General features: G+C 43.1%; 1 protein-coding gene across 6 annotated transcripts in view; it reads left to right on the top strand.

Moving 5' to 3' along the window:
- VLDLR (very low density lipoprotein receptor) overlaps positions 1-23,248 on the top strand; it is a 116,722-nt gene that overhangs the window by 74,159 nt on the left and 19,315 nt on the right. For 2 of the 6 annotated variants that reach the window (XM_078385049.1, XM_020801544.3), the window contains exon 1: positions 18,394-18,589. The exons of 2 other annotated variants lie outside the window; for them this stretch is intronic. In XM_078385049.1, the coding sequence (XP_078241175.1) occupies positions 18,472-18,589 (118 nt within the window). In that variant the 5' untranslated portion in view covers positions 18,394-18,471. Of the gene's footprint in view, positions 1-17,645; positions 18,252-18,393; positions 18,590-23,248 lie in introns of those variants that run through there. 2 more of the 6 variants (XM_020801543.3, XM_020801545.3) reach the window with 2 other exon arrangements.

Below are 23,248 nucleotides of genomic sequence, written 5' to 3'. Positions count from 1 at the left end.
ATCAGGTACTTTTCGGAAGGGAAGAACTGTGATGTTTCTCTGAAAACAAGCATGGTCATACTTGCTGGTTTTAATGTAGGAGCAGCTAATTAAAAATATTGGGGCGCACCAGGCTGCTGGTGGCCAAGGCTACTGTGGGTAGAAGTTAGTGCAGAATAGTCCTCAAATACAGGGATATCTTTCAGCCAGAGAGACCCAGGGAACAGGAGGAATTTGGTACATATGGATGCCTTGGAGAGAAGGACCAAGGCTATCTCTGCCAGTGAGGTGTTGGACAATGAGGAGAGCCTGGCAGATGTGAGGCCAATTGCTAGAGAGAAAGACAAAGACTTGGACTATTCAAGCAAAAGCAGTGTCAGTGTCTCAAGGTCGCTTGATAACTACAATTGGATGCCCAGACAAGGCATGCTGACAGCTATAGGTTCTGTTAGTTATGTCAGTTAGTTTATGGGAGACCATTTGTTAGCAGTCTCTAGGTCCTGCCTGGACTCCTTGGAATGATTGACAACCCGGACTGTCAGATAACCTGCTTCTGTCTGCCCCTGCAATTTAAGGCAATGTTGGGGCTTTCCCAGGGCTTGCACAAGAAGTATGGAGTCTGTCTTTGTCTGTGTGGAAGCCCACTGAAAACAATGGGGGCCACCTGTAGCTTGCACAATGTTAGTCTGAGGTCCAATATTTCTGGTAGACTAAGGCTAGTCTTGATGCTAGAAGCACCTGTAGTCATGCTACTGGTCAAAAGTCGTAATTATTCTGCTGTAATTTTAATTTATGAAATGAAACATGCTACTATAATTTAATAGCAGAAATATTAAGTATATGCATTGCTAAAGAAGTCCAAATTATATTATCATAATGTAGCTCTTCCCTGGTAAGAAAAAGATTGTACTTATGTAACTTAAATCAAAAATAATTTTTGTTCTTTCTGACACAGCTGAAGCTGACATTAGTAAAAGAAAATAGGTTAGATCAACAACGCAGTCACATCTTACATTCACTGGAGAAAGGATGAAACAGCTCCCAGATCCTTGTGTACTATTAACAGAATGAGGATTTTGCATAATTTTCTCTGGAGGACCAACCCTCTTGCATGTGGAGTGTGTATGTACTTCGCAATATAACTACTGCTACCCATGGCAGGACTCAGTCATGTGATACATGGGGTCACTGTACGTAATGCATGGGACTCTGTGATGGGAAGGAAAATAGCATATTGCGGACCACAAAGACCCTCATAATGGGTCTTTTTGTGCCTATGTGCTCTCAGGAGCAGGAGATCTAAGACAGCCTTCCCCAACCAGGCCCTTCCAGATGTTTCAGCCTATATTTCCCAACTTAGCTATTGATTGGCTATGTTGGGAAATATAGGCTGAAATGATTGGCACAGCCAATGATTGGCTATGTTCTGTGGAGCATATAGGCAATGTAGTCCAAAGTATCTCAAAGACCTCAGAAGGAGGTAGGCTGTTCTAGGTTCTCATCTTGCTACCTATTGCTTTTTTCCATCTGTAGTTATTGTTGGCACCAAAACGTATTGTTGCTTAGCACAGTAAGTTGCACTAAGTCAATGGGGATTTAGTAAGTCAACTCCTCTGTAAGTCTGATTGATTCAAAGGCTTACTATACTAAAGTAAGTTGCAGTTAGAGTAGGCCCACTTGAATCAATGGAACTTATGAAGATATTATCTCACCAAATCCCCACGGATTCAGTGGGCCAGTTCTACTTACTAGGATAGAACACAAGCCCATAGCTTCTGTTTCTTTGTATGTTGTCTTTATTTTATTTTATTTTTAAAAGGTACAGTCTGCCTTTTAGAGAAACCCTCCTACTATGCCATCCATTAAGATTTTAAACAGGAAGGCACAATAAAACAAGCATAAAATGAAGAATAAAAGTCATAATAATAAAAGAATGATCCAGAAGTAAAGTCAAATAAAGCAAAGCAAAGCATGCTGCTTATTTACCGCCCCATAGTGCTTCATGCACTCTCTGGGAGGTTTACAAGTTAATTATACAGTCTACACATCCCCCCCCCAAGCAAGCTGGGTACTCATTTTACCGATCTCAGAAGGATAGAAGGCTGAGCCAACCTTGAGCCGGCTACCTGGGATTGAACCCCAGGTTGTGAGCACAGTTTTGGCTGCACTACAGCAGTTTAACCACTGGACCACAAGGCTCTTGCCATATATACCACGGGATCCAATAAGGTCCTAACTCTATTAGGAGCCTGAGCCCTGGATATAATACAATCAACTCATGGGTTTCATGGATAATATATTCTTGGCTATACAAAACAGATTAATTCTATACAAACACATTAGATGCTTCCCCCTCACACAACAATGCACAGACATTCAGTTGTATGTGAATCATAGAACTTAATATAGCCATCGATACATCAACAGAAGCAGGACAGTCTTCTACAAATCTTCATCTGGAGCAGCCAGATGCCCATTATTTCAGGGGAAAGTTTAAACTTTCGAGGGTGGTTTTCACCCTGGAAAGAAGTCATAGGAAAGACCAAAGCGCTGTGTGGGAAAAGAGTGCCATCACTTTCTTAAGCAGAAAGCAACCCCTAGCTTGGGTTCTCAGCGTGCCTGTAATACGTACATGTGGCATTGCCTGGTTCACTGTGTTCCATTCACACAATAATGATTTTACAAGGAGGAGAGTATCAAGTCTTCACCTGCCTTATCAAGAGCCTTTTTAGTTCTGCCATGCTTTCTACACAAGTCTTCAGATGCCTTTTTAGTCTAGACACCCTAATGTCACAGATAATTTAAAAACAGCAACAACCCAATCCCAGAACAAGTCTTTGTGAACCATTTTTTTCAAGAGCAGCAAATCACATGTGACAGAATCATTTCCAACAACGATTGATCACAGTTTTTCTGGGATGTCAAGGTGAAATAATGGCCATGGGGAAGGGGAGGGGCTGCTGTGTACATGTCCATTGCCTCTGTGACCTGCGGTGCCAGCATCAAGGGTTCATCTGTCTTCTGGCTAGATGTATACTCTGCAGATTCTGAAGAGTTTTGTTGTGCAGCAGTGTTGCTTTTTAGAATTAGCTTGAGTTCCAGCATAGGAAGTGGCTACTGTTCAGGAAAAGAAAGGGACCCTTCTGACACAGATCAGCTTAATCTGCAGCTGGCCAAGAACTGATTTAGGTGCAACTGCTACAAAATCTCATGGCTAACGATTAACATGATCCCTGGAAAAAGCTTTATTTCCTCCTTCCTAGATGGTTGGTCTGATGCTGCTTGCTTCAGATGCTGTGATTTCTCTGGGTTTAAATTATATCACTTGCCATCTCAAGAAACAGAGACCTGTTTCTGTTACCTCCCTCACCACTGGTACCACACAATGGCCTGCCTGTCACAAAAAGTAAAGGAAATATGTTATTAGTTCTTCATTGTCCTTGCAGTACATTCTGTATCCTAGAACAGAGTTCTGGTATTTCAACATTCCCTTAGCAGCAGCATAAGACTCTCTCAGGGTCTGGCCCAAGAAGATATGTTGTCTGAAGCAAAGAGAAAGATGCTATCTTCCTCCCTTGGCTGAAGCTGACTGAACTAACTAATCCTAGGGTCACTACATTGTTAGAAGTGGGAATCATGATAGTGGTCCAGGGAAGTGATTCTGGCAGAACTTCCTGTCCAAGCATTCACACTTGCAAACAAAGTCTGCATTTAGGTCCAGTCGACCAATCACAAAACAAAGCATGCTACTCTGCAAACTGCAGGGGGATGTGAAAAATCTCCCTGCGAGAATCATATTATCTTTCAGTACTGAAATAATGTTTTTTCTAATAACATGCTAATTTGTAAGGTACAAATTAGACCTTCACAACAATAATGGCAATGGGACATCTGTCATTGCACCCAAGGAGAGCAATCTAGGGGCTGCACGACACAGATACTTTCCAAATCCTCACTCCTGTTTTCCATTCAGCATCATCAGCTGCCTTGAGGTGGCCATCTTGCTCTGCCTGATCAAAGGGCTGCTGTTACAGACTGTAAAGCTTGTTACACCTCCAGTAGGTTACGAATGAACTCACATCCCTCCAGATGTTTGGACTAAAAATTCGATCACACTTGGCCACAGGTTGCTTGGGCTAATAGAGACTAGTCCAAAACACCTGCGGGAAATCAGATTGGAGGAGGCTGACATAAGGACACCATTTTGTCTTGAATGGTTTCTGGATGAAGCTGAAGATCAACATTTAAGTGTTCCAGAACTCTCAATGTTCTGTTAAGGTATATCTTTTCAAACACTCTTAAACAAAATATTGTGACACGTTTCAAGTCTAGGATTTTGTGTGTTGTGTATTTACTGCTCCCATGCTCCCATGTGCCTCCTCTTTAACAGGTAATTACTATGTCCCCCTCCTCTTCCTCCTTCCTTTGAGGACATGTCTCTTGAGGCTGGGGTATTCAAGACTGGTGAAATGGGTGTTTGACTCTTCCTGTTGGCAATCTATCAGTGACAGTCCATGTATGATGAAATATGATTCTATTCCACCGTTCTGTGTCAAAAGAAAAACAGGCAGGGATCCCAGAATACATTGGAAGCTATGGAAGGTGGAGGAGCTGGCACAGCTTCTATTATTAACTCATTTCTCATTAGTAATCTGCTAATTAACCTTCTGAAAATAGAAACATTTCAGTTCAGTGGAAAATGATTCTCCAGCCAATTGAGTGACAGAGATGTTCACACTTGAGAGCGAGGGTGACTTCATCTTGAAATTTTGGACAACCAGATTTTGAACATTGCAGGAGAAAGGTAGATAACATTCTCTGGGGCAAGGCTCCCAATTAACCGCAGCCACTCTGTGTTGGTAGCATGTGTAGGAGGGTCACTTCCACAGTTTTGGATCTCTGCCATGCATGTGGCTGACTTATCCTTGCAAAGTTAGTCAAATGAAATCTACTTAATCATGTTATTGTACTCAATTCTGACTTCAGTCCTAGGGTTATTCATTTGGAGGCAGGGCACATTCAACTCAGTGTTGTTTATATCTGAAGAGCAACACATACATTTACACTATATGTGTATGTACATATAAGCTGGCTAGATAACTCAGTGGTTTAGGTATCTGGTTGCAATGCCAGAGGCTGGGAGTCTGATTCCCTCCTGTGCCTCCTGTGAGGAAAGCCAGCCTATGTGGCCTTTAGCAATCTGCACAGTCCTAGGGCACCCCCAGAAGAATGGAATGGTAAACCACTTCTGAGTATTCACTACCTGAAAAATCCTGAAGAGTCACCATCTGTCAGAACTGATGGCACACAATTATTATGTATGTACGCTCCACCTTTCCTCAAGAGGCCCAAGGTAGTGCACACAATTCTCCCTTATATTTTATCCTCACAACAATTCTGAGATGTAGGTCTGATTGAAAGAAAGGGATTCAATATCACCAAGGGGCTTTTCCCAACCCCAAACCTCTGCTTTAACCATTACACTACACTGCCTTTCAAAATGATAGGTTAGGCTGAGAGATAGTGGCTTGTTCAAGCTGGGAATGCTGGTGAGCTCTGTGGTGTAGGACAGACAGACAGACAAAACATTTATTGGCATAAAGAGACTAAAACATAACCAAACTGGTTCATGAAGTGGTCCACACATACGAAATCCAGGAGAGAGGAAAGCAGAAGGCCAACACCCTCCCCCCCCCAAAAAAAAAAACATTTAATTGAAAGCAAGGCTTTGCTTTCTCCCAATTTTGCTGATGAAAGATGTCGGACACTTCCACAGATAAAATAAATAGACTTTATCCACATCAGATTTTCCCTCCAATTTTAACAGGACTGGTGCCACAAATTTGGAACGATCACTCTAGTGGAGTGGGCAATGCAGAAACATGTGGGCAAGAGTTTCCAATGCACCCTGCTCACATGAACAATGTCTTTCGAGGTACGGAATTCCTTTGAACCTACAATATAGTAAAGCTGAAGGCATGACATTGCATTTGGCCTGTGGTATAGGACAGTAGCTTCAATGTCAGCAGGGCAGTGAACCTGGGCTTTAGTCCAAACGTATCTCCCAAAATAGATTCAGTATCCTAGACAGCTCTTGTACCATTCTAAGCATATCCCCCACCTCACTACCATTGGAGCCAACAGCCTTAGGGTGATTTAAACCTGAGTGTCTCTACTATGAGCCAACACCACACTGGCTCCAAGGAACAGCTTCTTACTACGGAGAGGAGCAACAGAGATTTTGTAGTTGCAAAGGGTACATCTTTTTTTTAACCATATATTTCCCCTTTGCACAATTACATAATTCAGCCTCATCAAGTATAAGGTCTAGTTGCACAATGTGGAAAAGTGTGACTAACATTCAAATTTTGTCTAGAGGAAGGACTGTACAATGAAAATAAACCAACAACTGATACTAAGTTAAGTAATTAATTGTAACCAAACTACAAAATAGAAACTAATGAGAGTTTTAAGTCAAGGAAAGATAGGCATTAGTGCTGTACTTGACAAATATGTTTCTTTTAGTAATTCAAAAGCAGTTACACTACCCTGTTTTCCTGAAAATAAGCCCTAGTATGATTTTTCAGGATGCTTGTAATATAAGTCCTACCCCCAAAATAAGCCCCAGTTAAGTGAAACCCCACCCTCCACCATGGTGCAACAACCAGAAGATAACATTACTGTTTTCGAATAAATGTCGATTGTTGTACATGAAAAAAATAAATCATCCCCTGAAAATAAGCCCTACTGTGTTTTTTTGAGCAAAAATTAATATAAGACCCTGTCTTATTTGGGGGGAAACATGGTATATTATGGGTGATTTTACTGGACCTGGAAAAACTAACATTGCTCTGACCAAGACTGACCAAGCTGCCTTGTAGCAAGTCCGATCATAGGTCCATCTAGTCAAGCAATGTGTGCTCTGATAGGCAATGGGTTTGCAGGGTTTCCAGAACAAGCCTTTCTCATTAATTACTATATAACCATTAAATTGGAGATGGTAGGAGCTGAACATCAGGTCTTCTATGTACAAAACATGTGCCCCACTATGGGGAGCCCATAAACATAACTGATCTCATTGGATCTTAGAAGACAAGCAGAGCTGGGCCTACTTAGTACTTGGAGGGAGACAACCAGGAATCTCCAGCCAGTGCTAAGAAAGCATCCAGCTTGAAACTCTGAAACCCTGCCAGAGTTGAGAATACTGTTCTATGTAGGCCAATGGTCTGATTCAGTAAAAGACTTCCTGTGTTCCCATGAAACAGAATGGGTACAGAATGCTGTTCCGGTAGTGTTAAATGCAGAACTTGAAAAAAATTGCCTTCACTGATTACCATTCCAAAAATCAGCCAAGCAACAAGACCAAGTGTTTTTTAGATTCTAATGGGAAAAATCTACAATGTTGTTCATCTTGACATTTTTGTGTTCCTCCAGCTGCTTGGATGGGTGATGCTGGCCAGCTCCACTTGCATCACACAAGACCAAAATCCTGGTGCTTATCATAGTAAACCACACTGGAGCAGGCCCACCGAATCAATGGGGGATTTAGTGAGTCAATTCCTCAGTATGTTCTATTGGACCTACTCTAACTGCAAGTTACATTAGCATAGTAAGCTGCGGTCAGAGTAGGCCCACTTGAATCAATGGAATCTATGGAGGAGACTCATCAATAGACATACACTACTGCAATTTACTACACTAAGCAACAGGATTCGAGCCACAGTATCATAAGGTGGCTATATAACATCAAGATTGTCCTGGGAGGAATAGACATATTGCATTGGATATTATAAAGACTGGACACTGAAGTGCTGACGTATGAAAGCCAATACATTACCCTAATAATATTTGAGTCATAGTACTCAAGAGTCACTTTTCATGGCATGAGGCCTAAAAGCACATTCCGATGAAAATATTTTGTCTGATGGCTCAGTCACTCAGTTTCCTGACAAAGGCTCCCAGAAACAATATGCATCATGTGTCCAGCCTGAGCTCAATCATCTGGTTATGTTTTTCCCCTCTGTTCCCCTTCTGGGAACATCTTTGTGAACACATATCTAAAAGAGAGCATTATATGAATTGGTCCTAAGCACTTTACCCAGAGGACTCGATTTCTTTCCAGTCATTCACCATAATCCAGAAATATTTCTGTACTCTGGAAAAAATGTAGCACAAGGATATCATAGCATGTCTTGAAGCTGTATGGAGGTGGGGAGAGGCTTACTATTGAGCTTTCAGAATGGCTTATTCCCTTAAGGTGAAACATGGGCCAGTGAGAGGCATGGATGGGTTTGGAGGCTACAACACGGAATACAGAGACATGTGGCATCAGTCTTGTAATGAAATACATGGGGCTCATGTATAAAGCATACTGTCCTTCCACACTGGCATCCAAGTTCAATCCTCATTCTTTCAGAATTATCCATTCAGTGGCACATCAGTAGTCCAAAACAGCTTTGTGACCAAGATTTATCAGCTGACATCAATAATCCATTCAAAAGCTTATCTGATGATAGTAAGGGCAGCTCTTTGAAACAAAAAACTCTGAATCACCAACAAACAATCCAGGTGGTACTTAGGTACACTATTTGTCATCCAAAAAGCCATCTTGAATTGACTGACCTCTTGGCTTTCCTCAATTGTTGGATTTATCCACCAAAGCTTCTCCCACAGAGTGGTATTTCCATAATAGAATAATAAGACAATGAAATGGTGTTTGTAATCAAACATCTGTTAGAAACCTCCCTTGACTTCAGCCACACCAGTCTGTCTGTGACTGGATGTCCACTGCAGGTTCAGAAATTTATTTATTTATTTATAATTATTTATTTATTTAAAATAAATAATTCAAAGAAAGCAAGGTTAATGATGTTGTACACCTTGAATGATATGCTCTTCACCCTGAGGCAGTTTCCCAACAACCAGGTATGCCCAGTTAAAGTATCTTGTTTCTCAGAAACCTCCACATCTTCCACTGTCTGCAAAATCACCAGAAGGAAATACTGAGCAAACATTAATCATCTGCAGTGCTAAAATGTGTTCTGAAATAAATACTTCCAGGCCTGTAAATTGTATTCTTTAACAGAGGAAGGAGGGAAGAGCAGCAATAAGCCAGCCCCGATCCCTTGAAAGGTGAAAGATGCCGTCCCAAGATTATATGTGTGCTCCCCTTGAAAACTGTGTTTGGTAACAAACTAAAGAAATCCCCATTAAAGGGGATGCTGCTTGCTTTAATTAACTTGTTGGCCACCAAATAAAGCGGCACATTGCCCTACTGACTTTTGGAGACAGGCAGACCCAGCCCACAGTGGCTCCTAGTGGTTGAAACTGGCCCTGGAGTACGTGAAGTTGCTCATACCTGCTATAAATCCTGCAACCATCCTACCTGTGCTTCACAAAGCCCCTGGCTAGCCATGCAATATCAAGCCCCCTGCACTCTGACAAAGTGCTTGCCAAGAAATACATTTGCTGAACGCATCTCATTATTAGTATTATTCTGCAAGGTGAAGCTTTTCCTTCTCTTCACTTTTCCTCCAGAGAAAAAAAAATGATTCTTCAATAATCTGGAAGAAGGAAAATCCTGATCAAATCCAGACAAGGTGCCCCCCCCCATCTTGTCTATAAGGACTGCCCTGCAAAGATTTGACTGCAAAACCCATTTTTACATCTCCTGGAACATGCATTAACTCGCGACAGTGAGACTTTCTGCACTTCCTCACTTGCCACCACTCACAAACCTACTTCTTTATGGTAACTTCCCTGGATACCTACGAATGACAATGCAGGAAAGAATATAGGTCATTTGTGAACAACCCACCTCACCAGGCAGGGAAGAAGTGGCACGTTTCCCTCTCTCCTGTCCACCTCTACTTCCTGTGGATCTTCTGAAAGGAACTCTGTTATATGAAGGTTTCCTCTGTTTCTCCCTAGGTGGGACCCTTCCCTATATTTTCTGCTTTCCAGTGCACTGCATTCACACAAGAGGGCATTCCCAGTATGTTGCCACATACATTTGTATGTGCTATTCTATACATTTCCTCTCCCAATCATGGGGCCTTGACAACAAGCATGTTGCATGCATCTTTATTAACACAGTCTGTAATTCCTGGTGCCCCAGTGGAACTGAACCTTTTCCTCAAAAAACATATTTCCATTCATTTCTAATAATAACCTGGTACCATATTTTGTAATAATACTTCACTAAAGGAAGAGCCACAGGGCCCTTCAAGAGACAACATGCTCACATTGCAAGTAGTATTGTAGAGATATGGATATAAAAGGTCACTTGTAAATGTTCAGTTAAGAACATTTCAAAATGGCATTTGAACTTTTTTTAAAAAATCCCCAAGTTCCCTTCTTATTCTCCTTGGGATTTGGTCACAGAAATACAGAAATACACAAATAAGCATATTTGCTGCAAAAGAGTGGCTAGTGAAAACAGGAACCTACTAATCCTGAAACTACTTACAATTAATGAATCCCATTGAAGTCAATGATATTTGTGAATTTTCAAGTGGCTCCAGGATTTATCATTCTAAAAACATACAATGCTTTACTATGTTTTCTTCCCATTGTATGACTTATAATTGAGTTCTGAAACAATATGAATGAAAAAGTTTCTTGCTTAAACAAAAGCTAAAGCTTTAATTATCTGATTTGCCCATATCATTTTATAAAATTAATAGTTAAGTGTAGTTTTAGATGAGAAAAGGGAGAAACAGCAATTTTGTTCTTCAGCAAAAGGGTAAAATATTTCAAACCGGAATCCATTTTGAGAACACCATCTGCCTGCATGAGAATAGATTGGGAATGGAATTTCCTTTTCTGAAGGAAACAAATCCATTTTCTATTTCCTAATTTAATTCCCATAAGCAACATGATGAGAAAGAATAGCAAACACACAGTCATGTGATAAAGAAAGTACACCATCTTTGAATTCTATGGTTTATGTATAACGACATAATAAAAAACATTTGATTCTTAGCAGGTCTGAAAATTAGGTAAATACAACCTCAGATACACAACAACACATTACTTATTTGTCATGATTTGTTTTACAAAAATAAAGCCAAAATGGAGAAGCCATGTGTGAAAAACTAAGTACACCTTATGATTCAATAGCTTGTAGAACCACCTTTAGCAGCGATAACTTGAAGTGATCCTTTTCTATACTGTATGACTTTATCAATCTCTCACATCATTGTGGATGAATTTTGGCCCACCCTTTACAACGCTGCTTCAGTTCATTGAGGTTTGCAGGCTTTTGTTTATGCACAGCTATCTTAAGGTCCTACAAAAGCACTGCAATCAGCCTGAAATCTGGATTTTGACATCACCTTGATTCTTTTCCTTTTTTAGCCATTCTGTTGTAGATTTGCTTGTGTGCTTGGGATCATAGTTGTGTTGCATTGATTCAATTTCGGCCAAGCTTTAGCTGTCAGGCAGATGGTCTTACGTTTGATTCTAGAATAGTTTTGTATACAGAGGAGTCCTTGGTTGACTCAATGGCTGCAAGGTGCCCAAGTCCTGTGGCTGCAAAACAAGGCCATATCAGACCCCCTCCACCACCGTGCTTGAGAGTTGGCATGAGGTGTTTGTGCTGATATGCTCTTTGGTTTATCCAAAGGACATTGTTTGAGGAGTCTTGCGATTTGTCCAGATGCAACTTTACAGACATAAGTGATGTTGCCATGTTTTTATAGAGAAGAGGCTTTTTCCTTGCAAGCCTTCCAAACAAACCATACTTATTCAGTCTTTTTCTAATTATATTGTCATGAACTTTAACATTTAACATGCTAACTGAAGCCTGTAGAGTCTGAGGTGTAACTCTTCGGTTTTTTGCATTTTTTCTGAGCCTTATACGGTCTGACCTTGGAATGAATTTGCTTGGATGTCCATTCCTGGGAAGATAAGCAACTTTCTTGAATGTTTTCCACTTGTGAATAATTTTTCTTGCCGTACAATGGTGGATTTTACATTGTGAATAATTTTCCTCGCTGTAGAATGATGATTTTACACTGTTTGAAAATGGCCTTATAACCCTTCCCAGATTGATGGACAGCAATAATTGCTTCTCTATGATCACTGTTGATGTGTTTCCTCCTTGGCATTGTGTTAACACACATCTGAATGCTCCAGACCAGCTAAAACTTTGACTTTTATAGAGGTGGTCACACTTGCTGATGATCAATAATTCAAGAGTATTTGGTTAGTTAGAACCTGGCTGCTACTTAGCCTCTTAATTCCTGTGGAAACAGTAAGGGTATACTTAGTTTTTCACGCATGACCTCTCAATTGTGGCTTTATTTTTGTAAACTAAATTATGACACAGTATAATAAGTCATGTGTTGTTGTTTATCTGAGATTATAATTTTCAGACCTGGTAAGGACTAGATGATTTTTATTATGTCCTGACACATAAAACCATAGAATTCAAAGAGAGCGTACTTTCTTTTCACATGACTGTATGCAACCCCATAATCATACAGACACTATATTATCTCAATACAAGGTCTTTCATTTGTGTACTTTCGTTTTTCAAGGCAAGCAGTATGTGTGCCAAAAACAATAAAATAGAAAGGCAAAGGAGAATACAAGCAGCCAGTCAAGGAAATCTTTGGCAGACTAGGAGTTTCTATTATAGTTTTGCCGGGTACACTTCCTCATATGCAAATGGCAGCAATTCACAAAAAAAAATGTTCTTGCATTTAATTTAATTTTTAAATGAACTGCCACCACTGGAATTAATGGATTATACCCTGCTTGTGTGCAAGAATACTGGTTTCAGTGGACCTAATCCAGGCATCCTAATTGAGCCTTCTTGAACTTGGAGCCCTCCGGATATACTGCACTTATCACCACAGCAGCATTGCTTGCTGTAGATGATGGGGATTGTGATCTGACACATCTAGATGACAGCAAGTCACTGGAGGCTGCTTTCATCTATACTAAATATAAGAGGTGAGATCTAAAAAGCTCCTTTTGATACGCTTAGGTGTGTGCATGGATGCATCCCACAGGAACTGAGATTTCTTCTCTGCCAAACAGCAACAAAAGCCCTGTACTGCATAGCAAACTGCTTTTTAAAGTGTTTCCTTCTCTCCCAGTTTGCTGTGCTGCATGCAGGGGCTGAGAAAGGGGAGCCTAAAGTTGCCCGGTGTGTACAGCATCAGCAGCAGAGTTCTTGGGATCCATTAGGAGAACATAAGAGGAGCACCACACTCTCTGCAATGTTTCCACGGCCCCTGCACTGATGCCACCCTCTAGGTGTTGGGCACTGGACACGTAAAGTGTGAAAACTTATGCCACTAAGCATTTAGTACAGCCACAGCTGGTGATAAGTTCTTGATGGTAAAACAATGCAAATTTCTAAATCTGCAGTTCGTGTCATTCTGTCAACTCCTGCAACGTCACTGGAACCAGTTGTATTGGCTCTTGCCTTTCCACTGGACTATTTCAGTGATGTGGAGAGGGGGGTTTGCTGGTTGGGTAACAGCCTATCCTCCACATTATTTTACACAGGCTTCGTGCTGTGGAGAGGACACTCCAGCTTCGCGTACAGCATCAAAACACTAGACAGTGTTCCAAGTCCTCCATACAGAGCATGTTACCATAGTCTCTCGAGACTGAAGGATGCCTATGAGCTGGGGAATGACCACCATCTGGTCTTCTGAGTCTCTAGGGATCTTCACTATCTGCCTTTCACATGTGTGTCATGTGCCATCAAGTTGCTTCTCCCTTACTATGATCCTCATGGAGTTTTTGAAGCATGTGAAATGTTCAAGGGGCAGTTTACCATTGTCACCACCACCTCCCAAAGTTGAGTGGGGATCAGAACCCAGATCTCATGAGCCCTACTCCAACACTCTCGACTACACTGTAAGGATGGTCTTCACATATTACATGGTTGCCACAGAAAAATAACTGAATATGTACGTTTTTACTATTATTTATGCCTCAGTGGGTATCCTGCCTTCTGTAGAGCCAGGAAAAGGAATCAAAGGAAAAAGGTGGAGGGAAGGATAAAGTATGGAAGTTTTAGCATTTGAGGGGGGAAATACACCTAAGTTGGCTACACAGTGTTCAAGTTTAGCAACCCTTATATGCAGCCTTTAAATGGTTTGGGCTGGGCAGGATCTCTCTGGGCTGCAGTCACTGTCAATTAATCCAGCAGCAACCTCAGATTTTGAAGAGATCCATGCCTTGGCCAAGCTGCACAGTGGTCTCAGAGCACCTGTGGAAGAAGGAACAGGTGGACACTTCTGAATGCTTCATACCTAGGAAACCTTGGAAAGGGAATCAACTTGGTGGCATGCTATTAATTAAATAGGGTTTTTATGTTTTGCGAGATATTTAAGGAGCTGCTCTTCCAATTACACTCCCCAAGTGAGCTTCCATGGCTGACTTGAAACACCTCCTGGTACAAAGGGGTGCTGATGAGTATTGAGCCTTACCCAGAAAAAATTAAGCTAGGAAGCTATGAATTGCAGGATGTATTGGACAATTTGTCTATATTCAACCGTACAAAAATCAACTACCTATGATTTTAACTTAACTTTCATTTTCCAGTCCAAAGTGAACATGGCAGCACCTCCAGAGAAGTTCAATGTGGAAGAACACAGAACCATAATCAATTTCCTGTTTCTCCAAGGGAAAGGTGCAAAGCAGATCCATGATGAAATGTCACAAACTATGGGTGACAGTGGCCCTTCATATGCAACAGTCAAACGTTGGGTTGTCAATTTTTAAACTGGCCATTTCGGTGTTGAAAGTGAGAAACCCAGTGAAAGGCCTGTTTCTGTCTCCATACCTGCAAATGTGAAAGCCATCCATGACATTATCAGGAGAACTGCCAGATATCAGCCAAAAGTTTTCCTATATATCTGAGAATATCACATGAGAGAGTTGGTGCCATTATCCACAACGACTTGGAAATGAGAAAGCTGGCAGCAAAGTAGATCTCCAAACTTTTGACAACCGAACAAAAGAGGAAATGTGTGGAGTCATCGGTGGCTGTTTTGGAACATTTTGCAAGAAATGAGTCAGATTTCCTGGGCAAACTGGTAACTGGTGATGAGACATGGATCTACTGTTATGATCCTGAGACAAAGGAACAGTCTAAGGAATGGAGGCACAGTGGTTCCCCCAGGCCAAAGAAGTTCCGAGTGCAAAGGTCGGTGCAGAATCAAATGGCAACAGTTTTTTGGAATAAGAAGGGAGTTCTGCTGCTGGACTACCTCCAACAGGGTTCAACCATCAATGCAAAATATTGTGCTTTATTGATGTAATTGAGGCAAAACATCAAGGAAAAATGTTGAGGAAAGCTCTCCAAAGGTGTCATCCTGTTGTATGACAACACCTAGTCACACACTGCAGATGAAACAATGACAAAACTAACCTCCTTAGGTTTTCAAGTGATGCCCCATCCACCCTATTCTCCTGACCTGGCTCCTTCTGATTATTATCTGTTCCCCAAATTCAAAAAAAACACCTAAAGAGACAATGATTTGGGAGTGTTCTGGAGGCAACTAATGCTGCAAATGAGTGGTTACACCAGCAGTCGGAAGAATTTTATTTGCAGGGACATAAGAAGCTGCAGGACAGATGTCGGAAGTGCATTGTCTTCCTGGGGGAATATGTAGAATAGTATGGCAGTTACAGCTTCCTAGCTCATTTTTTTTTCTTGGAAAGGCTCAATACTTATCAGCACCCCCACGTAAAGGTAAATGAAGTGCCAAAGTAGAATTGTTGCTGTTATGTGCCGTCAATCCACCTCTGACTTATGGCAACCCTATGAGAGACATCCAAAATGTCCTGCCAGCAGCGCTGCTCAGCTCTTGCAAACTCACACCTGTGGACTCAATTTAGTGAGTCAGTCCATGTCGTATTTGGTCTTCCTCTTTTCCCGCTGCCCTCCACCTTTGTCAGTATGTACTGTATTACTGTACTGTCCAGAGAATCCTGCCTTCTCATGTTGTTCCCAAAGCAGGATAGCCTCAAAGTTTCCACAGCAAAGTGGGGATCTGAACCCAGATCTCATGAGCCCTACTCCAACACTCTCGACTACACTAAAATGGTGGTCTTCACATATTACATGGTTACCACAGAAAAATAACTGAACATTTATTCATTTTTTTATTTATTCATTCATTCATTCATTCATTCATTTATGTATGTATGTATGTATGTATGTATGTATGTATGTATGTATGTATGTATGTATGTATGTATGTATGTATGTATGTATGTATGTATTTGTGCATGCATGCATGCATGCTTGTACACTGCCCCAGAGTGCGCACACTCTCTAGGCTGTTCGCAACACATTAAAATCACATTATAAGAAATGAAACTAAATAGGCTGCAATAATAGTGCAAATCTAGCAAATGTTGTTGCAGGGTAAAGTGTGAGTCTACGAAAATATACCACAGTCAATTGGAAATTTATTTCCACATGTTTTTGGCCTGAGGCATTTAATATGACATAGAAAGGTCACATAAGTGCACTAAAGTAATTACCATCCCTTGCACTGCATCACAAATTACTAATAAATCACTCAAGAATCTTTGTTTCTACCATTTCACTGACTGGAAAAGTCAGAGGAGCTGCTTAGAGATGCTTTACATTCAGAAGATCAGCAGATGCCAACAGGTGCAGCAGAATGCTAAAATCTGTATCTGTTAATTTTTGCCTCTCATGCAGCTATTAAAAACATACAGGACAGAAAGAAGAAACAGTTGCACATCTCATTTGTCCTAGTATTTATTTCCTTTGGAGTAGCCTATATTGCTTCCTGTATCGCATTTAATCTGAAATTGACTGATCTAGTGCAGACACTAAGAAACGGTGGTTGCACTTCAAAGAATTAAGGTCACAACAACTGGTATAAGAGACCTTTTATTCTGGAGGAGGCTGAATTTCTCACAGCAACTCTACATCCCATTCAGCTCAATTGCCTTATTCTCAGGTAAACGGGCACACGATTGCAGAGTAATTTCAGGGTCTTTTAACAGCTGTTATCCAATCAGGACTGACCGGAGAGGAGGCTCCATTGAATGCAACCGCACTTGACTTCCGAACGAACAAACACCCGGCAGATCACAATCTTCGTTTCAGGAGCAAATCCCAGACGTGGAAGCGGTGCAGAGCAGCCCAGGCGTGGAGCGGTGCGACCTCACGCACCTCGGGAGTGTGGCCTCCCCTGAACTCACGTCCGAAGGAGCGCGCCATCCACGCTGGTGCGACCCTGCAGCAATCCTGGCCAACATTTATCAGGAAGCGAATCCCACGGGCTTGATTAGACGTTAGTTCTCAGTAGACATGTTTCATGGGGTTTGAGCCTTTCTTAGAGCCGCAGGCGTGTGGAAACACCCGCGACGTTAAGCCAGCTCTAGTGCACCCGCCTAATGTCACGTCACGGCCCGGTCCCTGCCGTCTCGGGTGACGGAAGGTGGACACACCACCTGCTTGGCTCCAAGCCGGGGCTCTCCGGCCTCCCCCTCCCGAGACGCCAGTCGTCACTGACCGCGGAGGGGGCGGAGGAAGAGCCGCGGCCGCTGAGCCGGCCGTTCCCCGAGCGCAGGCTCACCTGGGCGCCTCCTCAGCCCCACCTGGGCGGGGACCTGGCGGGCCCAACGAGGGTCCGGCCTCGCCGACCTTCTGCAGCTGCAGGTTGCGCGGAGGAGGAAATTAGGGCAGGCGGCGGCGATTGGAGGCGCCCGCGAGCCAACCAGCGCCCTCCCAGACGCCCCTGAGTCACCGGCAGCAGCAACACGCAGGAGGACGGGAGCTGGGCGGCGGGTATAAGAGCGAGGCTGAGCTGCCCTCCCCCCTCGTGCATGTTCTTCGCGTCTTCCTCCTCCTCCTCCTCACCACCGGTGTGAGCGAGCACGCGCGCGCCCCTGCCTGCCTGCCTGCCTGCCTGCACGACGCGTCCTGAATTTCCGTCCTTCCCACTGCCTTCTGCTTCCCCGTTTTGCCTCTTGGAGCTGCTTTCTTCGTGGCTGCCTGCATTGCCTCCGCTTCGTCCAACCTGCCAGGCTCCGGGTGGCATTCTCGCCTGGGCAACAAAAACAGGAGGGGGGTGTAAAGGAGAGGAAAACACCCCCCTCCCCCCCCCCACAATAATTCGTGTTTCTCCTCGGGTTCATGCTGCTAACTTGTAGGAGGAGACGGAGCAGCTGCTCCTGCCGCCAGGCGATGGGCACGTTCCCGTGGCGGGGGCTCGGGCTTCTTCTGGTCGCTGTGGCTTGCCTGGCAGGAGGGGCGCGCGGTGAGTAGCGGGGACGGGGCGCCTTTTCTCCTCCCGCCCGGACCCTCGCGCGGCGGGCGGGCGGGCGGACGGGGGCAGGGCGGCGTTGCCTGTGGCTCCGGCTCCCTCACGCGCTCCCGGGGAGGGGGCCGAGGAGGGGGTCGGACAGGGAAGGGAAGGAAGCAGCCCTGCGCGCCTTCTCCTCTCCAGGCCATTTCTTTTGATTATCCTAGCAATTATAATGCTGATAAAAGCAGTCCTAGTCGCCCTTATCTTAAAAACGGGAACTGTCACCGACGCGGGAACAGCTGTAGCTGAGGAGGCCCCTTTGTCGGTGCGTTCTGCCTCCATCTCTCAAGGTATGGCGTGCAAACGGGGGCACTTTTTTTATCCCCCACATTGGCGTCGACGGGAGCAGGAGGAAGCGCCAAACGGCGGGGAGAAAAGCCTCCCTTTTTCTGTGTCCCTGCATGGAGAAGAGATAAAAGCGGGGGGGGGGGGAGAGAGAGACGAGAGGGAGACCTGGCCCGCTCGAGGGGAGCCTGGGAGGCTTCCTTTTGTTTCCGCGCAGTTGTGAGGCGCCTTCAGCCCGAGGCTGGGTCCTTTGGCGGCTGCGGGCAGCTCAGGGCCCGACGAGCCGGCGCTCTTGGTCCGAGCGGTGCTTTACGACCTGGGGGCGCCTGATATTGCCTCCCTCACTGAAGGAGATTTTCACTTTCTGGGAGCAGAGGGGGGTGAACGCGCTTGGCTGGTATGTAAAGGAAGGTCTGGCTCTCTGCTATGCCAAAGTGATAACACAGCTGTTAAGAGGAGATAACGGGTGCTTCCCCTAAGAAATAGGGGTGACTAATGGGACCTTGAGTTTGTGGTACTCTGTAGTTTAAGCAATTCTGTGTTTAATCTCAGGTAAGCTCTGCTTTGGTCTGCTTATGGGTCTGAGTTGGCACCTGTGGTGCTCTTCAAGCAATGTAGGTGAAAATAAAAAAAAATTGCCACCAAATCAGTTCTAATTTATGGGGAACCCTTTCAAGGTCTCCTGGGTAGAATGTAGTCAGAAGTGGTTTACTGTTCCTTTCTTCTGGGGCTGTTCTGGGACTGTGGGGCTTTGGCCAAGGCCCCAAAGGTTGGCTGTTTTAGACTCAGTGGGCAAATGAACTCCCAACCTCTGATTTTAACTCACTGCGTTATCCAGCCAACTAGTGCAGCTGTAAAGAGTGCTAAATAATAATTAGGGTAAAAGAGCTTCAGTAGTGAAAATAATGAAAAACTACCCCTTGAAACTATTGTTTTTCTCTCCTTGGCTCGCTTACCTAAAACCTATGAACATGAAAGTGGGGAAGAGTAGGAGTTCATGGTATGTTGAGTCTTATCAGCTGCCCAGTCCTTGAAGTGGCTACTGATGCCTGGTGGGCCCCTGCCAGACAGCTCTCGGTGTCAGTAGTGTAAGGCTTCCTTGCAAAAGTAATTGATGCTGAAGTCTGTCCCGTTTGTCTTGGCTAGACTGGTCTCGTTGGTCCCCAAGCCAGCGCTGCTGAGTAGTAAGAATGTAATCTTTAACTTTTGCTCCACGATAGAATTCATCTGAGCCTGGAACCTAAATTCTTGACTCTTGCAATGAGAACTACACCTAAGGCTCTGTTCTAACTATATGAAACATTTCATTTGGACACTTAATATGCCTTGAGAGTTATGACTGCAACATGGAGTTATGATAAGTAGCCAAAACAGCCATTTTGACTGATTTTGCAATCCTTGCAGGAAGTCTGACTTGGTCCTCAGCTTCTTAAAGGGAGCCCTTTGAGAAGCAAAACTCATGCCAAGGCAGTAACTCTTCTTCCTGCCATGGTTACTGTGAGGAGGCTTTGTAATGGTTGCTTGAGTGTAGTCTGTCCCCAGTGTAGCTCAGTGGTGATGTCCTAAAATATCTGGCAATCTCAGTTCCTCTCCTAAACATGATTGGATCAGTACAAACTCAGCTAAAACAGTCACCGTGATTCTTACCACACTACCAGTAACACTTGAAAGACACACTTCCATTGACCTGAAACTGCATTTGCAATATTAATATATTATAGTGAACAAAACATCCATAATAGCTTAGAATGTGTATTTGGATCCTATAAAGTATGACCCTGCTGTGCAGAGGTAAAGGGTATTGTTTTGATGAAGACTCTGTTGCAGTCTAAAATATGAAAAGCCAAAGCAGAAGAGTACAGATCTTAAACTTTTTACCATATATGCTTTTTTGTGAGGCAGGAATCCCCAAGCTTTTTGGTCCCTCGAATTAATTCTGAAATGTGAGGAATTGTTGCGAGTGCCACTACAAAAAGGGTGTCATGAGGGCACGGCTTGTCAGAAAAGATGTGTAAGTTGCCCACAAATCCAAGCAGAAGGCAGAGGTTGAGAATGAACCACCCCAAATGCCATGTAACATATATTTCCCCCCACTAATCACAACCTGTCACAAAAGGCAAACTGAATCCCTACCCAAAAGGACACCTTTTCTCTCCCAGGATCAGTCCTCCAAACACCTGTATCTTTTCTTTCTCCACCCCTTCTAAATTGGCTTCTCCTGATTTCTCAGGCTCCCTTCATGAACAAGCCTTCCTGTTCTCTTAAGGTCCGGAGAAGATTCTGGGATTCTTTTTCTTCTGACTTTCTGGGCACACTGAGGAGCAAAACTTCCGCACACTTCTGTTCAGATCCATGTGGGGCTATAGGCATGTTTGAGAGCAAGAAACTCGGAGTCATTGTCTCAGTCTTCTTCATGACTTTGCATTGTGATAATTGATTACAATGGTTTCTCCCTCTGCTGTGAAACAGTGAAGTTAATTTGGGTTTCCACACAATTAGCAAAAAATCTCCCTTTGTGGTTATGAATATTCAAAATTGGTTAAATGACCAGCTCTCTAAGAAAGCAAGTGCTGTTTACTCTAACCTAGTATGTTAAGGACCTAGTCTTAGCTTTGCTTGGACTTACCAGCTTGGGCGACCTTAAAGGAAAGTTGGAAAAATTCACAGCTATCAAAGCCTGCTAACTATTAGAGGGAGATATATAGCATATACAGCATGGGGGTGTATATAGACCTCTAAATTGCAGTTTCTGAGGTCCCAAGTGAGCTGATGCTAATATGTTTATGTAGTGGTTATGGTGTTCCTGTAGACATCTAGATAGGTGTTGAAGTACTTTAGGGTCAGAATTCTAGTTTAGATAGGGCTTTTGGTCCAATCCATCAGATCCAAATCTTATAACATCAACTTCCTATTGATAACAAACGGAACACAAAGTGGCATTTAGAGCAATTGTGCTTATGCTGAGGATGTTAGTGTGTTCCCCTGGATGGATAGACACATTCCTCTAGAAACTTGAGAGTCTTATTTGTCTCTTCATTAAATTTCAGTTCTGTGCAACCAATCGACTAGATAATACAGAATGCTGGTCATGGAAGAAGTGTCTATCACTTCAGCTACTTCAGTTTAATCTTCAGCCAACACCTTCATCTTAAAATGTTGTTAACCAGTCTCAGTAGGAAGAGGTATTTCTTCTTGATGTAATTGTCCTAGCCTCTTTGGATCTTCAGTCAGGACTTGCCCCACTTTCTACTTTTCCAAAATCTTCTATCCTATCTAAGCAGGAAATGCTCCATCTGACAAATTTCAGGAATGTTATTTCTCTGCACCCAGTGTACAAGAAAGGCCTGATCTTACACTGGTGCTCTAGCAGGAGCTGACTTGAACAGTACTTGCTGTTTTAGTGCAGGCTAAGTATAAATGTGCTTTGCTAACCTTGAGTTGACAAAAGCAAACATCTAAATGATGCAACATATTAGGAGAGTCTTGCATCATGCTGCACTTCCTTGGCCTTTAAAGTGTCCCTATCATGTTTCATTGCCTTGAAAGAGAGATGAGCCTGATGGTATGCAGTTGGAGAAGAATATATTGTTGTACTTTCAATCAAATTCAGCAAGGGAAGAAAGGGAGAAGTGCAGTGGGGTGGAGGATAATCCTTCCCTTCCCGGTAGAAAGAAGTTATGAATAGAATGCTGTAGGACAAGGCACCAGCTTGCTTTATTTCATTCTGCCCATCAGTGGCTGGCTAGAGATGATGGGAGTTGTAGTCCAGTAACCCACCAGGTTAGGAGAGGCTGCCTTATGCACTAGTCAGCCTTCCTAACCCTGTATATGTAAGATATGAGCAAAAGGAAGCTGCTCTGCATCATGGTAAATGGAACCCAATGATACTTTAGTATAAACATCTAAACTATGGTGGGAAGAAACTGTAGCCAGAGATCAAAAAAAAGTTCCTTCATGGACTGTGTCTTCCAGGACACTCTTCCCAGCCAGCTGGCTATAGGAATTTGGTAGCTGCAGTTCAGAAAAAGGTAATTTCCCCAACTTGTAGTCATAGCTGAATGGTGGAGAAGATGCTTTGTGTGCAGAATATCCCAGGTTCAGTCCTTGCCGTCTTCCAACAGTGCTGGGGAAGAACCTCTTTGGAGAACCATGAGGATCTGCCATCAGTCATGCTCACAACACTGACTGTGATGGGCTGAATATAATGAGTTTCTTCTGTCCCTGTTCATAGCTCATCAGCCACAAGTAGTAGCTAACATGCTAGATTGCAGTTTAACCTCTTTCTTTCTTTCTTTCTTTCTTTCTTTCTTTCTTTCTTTCTTTCTTTCTTTCTTTCTTTCTTTCTTTCTTTCTTTCTTTCTTTCTTTCTTTCTTTCTTTCTTTCTTTCTTTCTTTCTTTCTTTCTTTCTTTCTTTCTTTCTTGTTTGTCACAAGTAGGTTTTCCTAGAGTGTCTGGTTCTTAATGATGAAGGAAATATTCCTGTTTGAACCATAGAATAAGCAGCATCTTATGCAAGTTACTCACCAATTTCAAACTAACTACTGAAATCCAGGATACATTCCATAACAGTTGAAGTAGCTCACGAGCAATGCTTCGTTCTAGAGGCTGTGTCTAAAGTATCCCACTCTTCCAGTGAACCTTCAACAACTCTTGGCTCACATTC

Source organism: Pogona vitticeps, chromosome 2 (genome assembly GCF_051106095.1).
Source record: "Pogona vitticeps strain Pit_001003342236 chromosome 2, PviZW2.1, whole genome shotgun sequence".
NCBI classification, from domain to species: Eukaryota; Metazoa; Chordata; class Lepidosauria; order Squamata; family Agamidae; genus Pogona; species Pogona vitticeps.
This window is presented reverse-complemented; position numbering and strand designations above follow the sequence as displayed.